This window comes from Bison bison, unplaced genomic scaffold (genome assembly GCF_000754665.1).
Source record: "Bison bison bison isolate TAMUID 2011002044 unplaced genomic scaffold, Bison_UMD1.0 scf7180017864264, whole genome shotgun sequence".
NCBI lineage: Eukaryota > Metazoa > Chordata > Mammalia > Artiodactyla > Bovidae > Bison > Bison bison.
Window position 1 is genome coordinate 1,340,006 of NW_011494836.1, and position 6,218 is coordinate 1,346,223.

The 6,218-nt window shown below is 36.3% G+C and overlaps 1 protein-coding gene across 9 annotated transcripts in view; it reads left to right on the top strand.

Moving 5' to 3' along the window:
• APC (adenomatous polyposis coli) overlaps nucleotides 1-6,218 on the top strand; it is a 138,160-nt gene that overhangs the window by 65,025 nt on the left and 66,917 nt on the right. For 8 of the 9 annotated variants that reach the window (XM_010848355.1, XM_010848358.1, XM_010848361.1 and 5 more), the window contains 2 exons: nucleotides 1,583-1,667; nucleotides 2,816-3,017. In XM_010848355.1, coding sequence (XP_010846657.1) covers nucleotides 1,583-1,667; nucleotides 2,816-3,017 — 287 coding nt within the window. Of the gene's footprint in view, nucleotides 1-1,580; nucleotides 1,668-2,815; nucleotides 3,018-6,218 lie in introns of those variants that run through there. The other variant, XM_010848363.1, reaches the window with a different exon arrangement.

Below are 6,218 nucleotides of genomic sequence, written 5' to 3' on the forward strand. Positions count from 1 at the left end.
ACAGGGAGGCCTGGTGTGCTGCGATTCATGGGGTCGCAAAGAGTCAGACACAACTGAGCAACTGAACTGAACTGAACTGAACCTTTGATAATGTGTGTATTTTTCTCTCTGTGCATTTTATGCAGACATGCATTCAATGGGATCATATTTTGCAGCATGCTTTTTAATTTAATAGAGCCATCTTTTCATGTCATTAAGTATTACTTAGTATTTTTGTAGTTGTATAATAATCTGTTGTTTGGCTAATGCCATAAATTTATTTAATCCTTTATTGTTGAGCATGCAGATCACCTCCATATTCCCACATCTGCTTATCTAAGCCTTTTAACTTCCAACATGGTCTTTATATGAAGGGCAGATCATTAAGGTCACAGGCTATTTCTTATTGTTAACATAGGAATTCTTTTCTTAATGCTTCTAATGTGACTGTCAAGGTAAACCACTGACATGCTAAGTCGCTTCAGTCGTGTCCAACTCTGTGCGACCCCATAGACAGCAGCCCACCAGGCTCCCCCATCCCTGGGATTCTCCAGGCAAGATCACTGGAGTGGGTTGCCATTGCCTTCTCCAATGCATGAAAGTGAAAAGTGAAAGTGAAGTCGCTCAGTCATGTCCAACTCTTGGCGACCCCATGGACTGCAGCCTACCAGGCTCCTCCGTCCATGGGACTTTCCAGAAAAGAGTACTGGAGTGGGGTGCCATTGCCTTCTCTGAAACCACTGACATAGTCTTTACTATATTTACTCTTCTTGACAGGTTTCCTTTTCAATCTATTTACGGATCCTTTTTCACATAGAGGAACACTGCCCATAGCTGTAGGATTGTAACTGTTCAAATACATTGTTTTGCATTTGGAATCCTACTTGGCCAGCAGAGATTTTGTTATGAACTAGAATGGGATGCCTCAGAATATGTAAATGTAAAAATACATATAAATTATTGTTAAGGAACATACAGAAAAACTAGTAGGAAGTGAAAGTTTTTAACGTTCTCTGACAAAAATTTGTTATGAGAAGGCTTTAGATGGGAAAGGACGTAATGGATCAAAAGTTGGGAGACAGCGTACAGTCATTTAACTATCTGCTGACTATAAATCAGTGTACTAGTAGAATGTATATAAGTTGAGTACATAAATGCTTGGTATCAATTGGGGTGTTAAATAAAACAGCATAATGTGTTAATTTGCTGTCTTCCATGGCCATGTTGGTACAAGTTTAGTTTTTGTGTCTTCAGCAAATCTTTGAGTCTCAGTTGGTCTATCTGAAAAATGAGAGTAATCCACCTTGTTTTGTTCTTTCAGAAGTTACAAATAACATATCTTAACTATCCTGTGTATACTGTGTGGAGACTACTTGTAATCACCATTGTCACAAAGTATCAGTGTTGTCATTGGGCTGTAATTTATTATTTATAATTAGTAATAGATAGTATCTGTAAAGTACTTTGCATTTTATATGTTTTCAGATAGATCTGAAATAACTTTTTTCCCCCAGCAGACCTAAATGCCAAGAAACTTAAAATCATATCTTCAAAAAGTTATTTAGAATTTTGTCATACTGAGATACTGTGTTCTTTTTTACAGGAAGTACTTAAACAACTACAAGGAAGTATTGAAGATGAAGCTATGGCTTCTTCTGGACAGATTGATTTATTAGAGCGTCTTAAAGGTAAATTTTTTAAAAATGTTTTAAAGTAATTTTTTAAGCTCCAGTTGTCATCTTTAGGTGTATATATCCAAATAATGCTTCTCTTGATTAGAATGTTGGTGTTGGATTTTCTTAGCCTAATGCATTAGGATGTAATTTTTTAAGTACAAATATGTAAAAAGTCTATTTGCTTGTCATTTTTTCAGTTAAAACATTTAACTGCCTTTAAATAAACTATTTTAGATACCTTTCTTTACAATTTTCAGCTCTTTCTAAAATGCATTGCTCTTCTGCCAGTCATTAAGTAGGCCTTTATTAAGCTTTATGCTATAGACTGGACCCATTGCTTCATTTGAAGGAGTCAGTGCCTTTCTTTGTTCCATTCAGAATAGAAGTGCTTTATCTTTGTGCATACACACATACACATACACACACTGATTTTAAGCCATTTTTAATAGAATTTTGAAAGAATGTCTTTCTTGTTTTATTACTTAAAAATTCAAATATCAAATCAGCTAAGTTTAATTGTAATTGAAGGTGGGCAGAGAAATTACCTTTGGATCCCCAAGTATATTATTACCTAGTAGGAATCTAAGAAAGGACATTCTGTCTAATTTTTCTTTAACATACTTCTTTTCCACCGGACTGATTCAAGCTATCTTGGAGGGAAAGTTTAGCTGTTCTGTTCCTAAATAATTGTTCATTCACTCATATACATTTGAGGCTTTCTCTGATAGAAATCTAAAGTTGCAGGTCTCTATACCAAAAGGTGAACACTTCTTTTTATTAATGACACGTATTTGTGTATATTGCAAAAGGTCACCACCACAAGTGTACCCTTTTATATGTGCTTTGGCCTGGGTTTTTTTCAGGACATTTCTTTTATAGAACCAGTAGTCAGTGAATTTCTCTGAGCATCAGCATTTGTGATAAGGATTCCCTCTGTCCCTCTATAGATCTGCTGCTCAATAACTGCCATAATTTAGTACTCCTGCATACTTTATGTGATATATATATAATGTATTTATATATATATAAAGTGGTTTAAAATTTGAGGGTTGAAATGTGAACCTAAGGTTTCATTATTAAAAGGTAATATAATTACATTAGCAATATTTTAGATCACTTAAAGCAGTTGTTTTATAAAAACTTGTCTGTATTTTATTTAGAACTTAACTTAGATAGCAGTAATTTCCCTGGAGTGAAACTACGGTCCAAAATGTCCCTCCGTTCTTACGGAAGCCGAGAAGGATCTGTATCTAGTCGCTCAGGAGAGTGCAGTCCTGTTCCTATGGGTTCATTTCCAAGAAGAGGGTTTGTAAATGGAAGCAGAGAAAATACCGGTTATTTAGAAGAACTTGAAAAAGAGAGGTAACTTTTCTTCATTAAGTAGTAAACTTTTATACTCTAATTTTTGCTAGATTTTGTCATTTTGTGACAATACAAAACAGGAATTATGAAGCGTGTGTGGTGGGTGATCACAAGCAGCACTAGAGAGCATTTTCCATTTATTGTCTCAAAGCAGTGTATTACTGATTGTCCTTATCTTACATCTAAAAATGTGAAGGAGGCAGTTTCTTGGGATTCTAATGCTCAAATGCTCTGTACATTGAATAATGTACAAATAGTACACATAATCACAGTGGCTAAAATATGTAACTGAGTTTTGATTGACTTTTCCGTTATCTTTTCAAATGAATTAAATAGCTACCAGATTCAGTATAAGCTGACTGGTTTCCATTATTAAACAAGTGAAACAATTTATCAGTTTTGGTTTCTTAAAAAAATGTTGCTTGATACAGAATCAATTCTTGTTTCTAAGAGCTAGTATGTTAATTCTTTTCTTCTTGAACTTAAAATCATCTCACAAGTATCAGAATATATAGTTACCAAAAACTTTGTCAAGTATTTTTGTACCTCCTGTAAGATTATAAATTCCTTTATGCATGATTGATACCATATTATATTTATATTCCTAAAAGTTCTATTGGACTTTCAAGAAATACTCAAATTCATAAATCTTAATTTGCATAAATGTACAAATGTATAAATTCTCTGGGACCTTGGTCAAGTCTTTAAATTTTTGTGTCATTTCCTTCTGTAAAATAGGAATATGGTTCTACCTTGTGGAGTTATGAACAATGGATATTAACATATGGAAAATACCCAGCATATCTCATTGAGAGGCAAAAGACCTTTTACTACTTTCTCTCTGGTTTTAGATGTGACCATTTCTAAAAATAACAATAATCATGGGCCAGAAATAGTGTTAAGCTTTCTTTAATCTCTTGAGTTTAAATGAATCTCTGTTTCATATATTGAACCAGGACTGTTTCTGAGAGTCTAGGAAACACTGTCCTGAAAAATCAGAAGCTAACTGGAGTATACATTCTTCCACCACTTTGTCCTCTTTGAGCTGTTAAGAGGCATATGAGCGTGCCAGTTTTCCTAGGAACTTACTTTGCTTTATGTGACAAAGGCCTGATTTTATTCACAAAGAGTGTGTGTGTGTGTGTTTGTAGTTCTCAATATCTTGTGTCCTCCTGGTTCTCACCATTGTTTGAAGGTAAATTTAGCCCTTGTTTATGTGACAAAATCTGTATTTTGCTCTCGTACTTGATTGATAGTTTGAATAGGTCTAGGATTTATTTTCTTCAACTTTTGAAAATTCTGTTATTTCTTTGATGATTTTACCCCCTCTGTTTTTCTACTCTTTCTTTCCAGACATCCCTTAAGTCATAGAAACTATCTCTGTATCTTTTTTTCTTGTTCTCTGTATTACCTATAGATACAGTAAGTTTAAGTGAGGTAAGTGTTAGAAAATAGTCAAGCCAGAACTGAAGCCCAGATCCATACCCTTTTTTTTTTTCTTAATTTACTTTTACTTTTGACCGTGTTGGGTATTCCTTGCTGCACAGGTGCTTTCTCTGGTTGCAGAGAATGGGGGCTTGTTCTGCACTCGGGCTGTAGGGAGCACAGGCTTCAGTAGTTGTGACGCGTGGGCTTAGTTACCTCTGGGCACGTGGGATCTTCCAGGACCAGGGGTCAAACCCGTGTCCCTGCATTGGCAGGAGGATTCTTAACCACTGTACCGCCAGGGAAGCTCCATGACCTTTTTGAACCTCAGTTTTCCAGTTAAAATATGTTGTGAGGATGAAATTAGATATTTTAAAACAACTGCTTAGTACTCTATATCTGATACACTCAAATAGTTATTGTCACATTAGCCATTAATACTTTTTAACAAATATTTAAATGCCTGATACATGTGCCATGTTCTTCTAGATGATCCTGAGTTAGCTAGAGGACTAAGAAGACATGAAATTTATGTCAGGTCAGTTTATTTATCTTCCTTGGTTCTTGTCTCATCGCAATAAAAATTTGGAGCAATGGACCAAAAGGTGTGGAACATCAGACAAGTTACAGCTCAGTTCAGCTCAAGCAGACAGATCTTTTCTTAGTGAGATACTCCCAAAGGAGCCCTCCCCATCTTTCCAGTTGATCCCTCTTGGCTCCCCTTTTATTATATGTCCAGTCTCCTCCTTTTGGTTACGCCTGGTGCAGAGTAGGGCTTGTACCCACCACAAATCAACGAGAGGAATGCAAATGGTCATACACTCAAGGCCATTTGACAATTTCAAGTTATGTAACAGCAGGCTGTGTTGTTATGCCTTACCATATGTCTTCCCCTAAGTCCATCTTATAATTAGATGTAGAATATTCATGAGCCCTTAATGGCCTCCTAACTGCCTTAAGGTTACTTGGAGAAGCCCCCCTGGTTGTTTTGTATCCACTGTGTGCCCAGGGCCCATGTGCAGTAGTTGAAAAGTCTCTGGTTATTTTGTAACATCTGTGAGCGCTCATGAGTGTGTCAGGGATGTTCAGAGATCAGCTTGCATCCCTTTCAGCCAGGCCTCCCCTTGTTGTTCCAGTCTAACTTCCTACCTAACATTTATTTACATTTTAAAGAAGACTGTTGACAGTCACTAAACAAGCCTTTAATCTGCTAAATGATAAAGACCCACCAGCTTCCTTTCAGTTTTGAGCCTTAAATACTGTGGTATGAGTCATAAGATCAACTCCTGTCAGTTAACTACTTGTTACCACGTTGGCTCTTGACTTTGGCTTCGCAAGCAAGAGCATTTTGCCAGAGTTCAGTCTTAAACTTGATAGCAACAACTTGGCCCTATTCTCCTTAACATTTTTCTTACTCCAGTACCATCGCTAAAATTAGCTTATTCATTTGAGCACTTTTAGCACCCAGATCTTGATTAAATAAGCCAATTTATTGAAGACTAATCAGAAAAAGCAAGAGAGTTCCAGAAAAACATCTATTTCTGCTTTATTGACTATGCCAAAACCTTTGACTGTGTGGATCACAATAAACTGTGGAAAATTCTGAAAGAGATGGGAATACTCGACCACCTGACCTCCCTCTTGAGAAACCTATATGCAGGTCAGGAAGCAACAGTTAGAACTGGACATAGAACAACAGACTGGTTCCAGATAGGAAAAGGAGTACGTCAAGGCTGTATATTGTCACCCTGCTTATTTAACTTATATGCAGAGTAC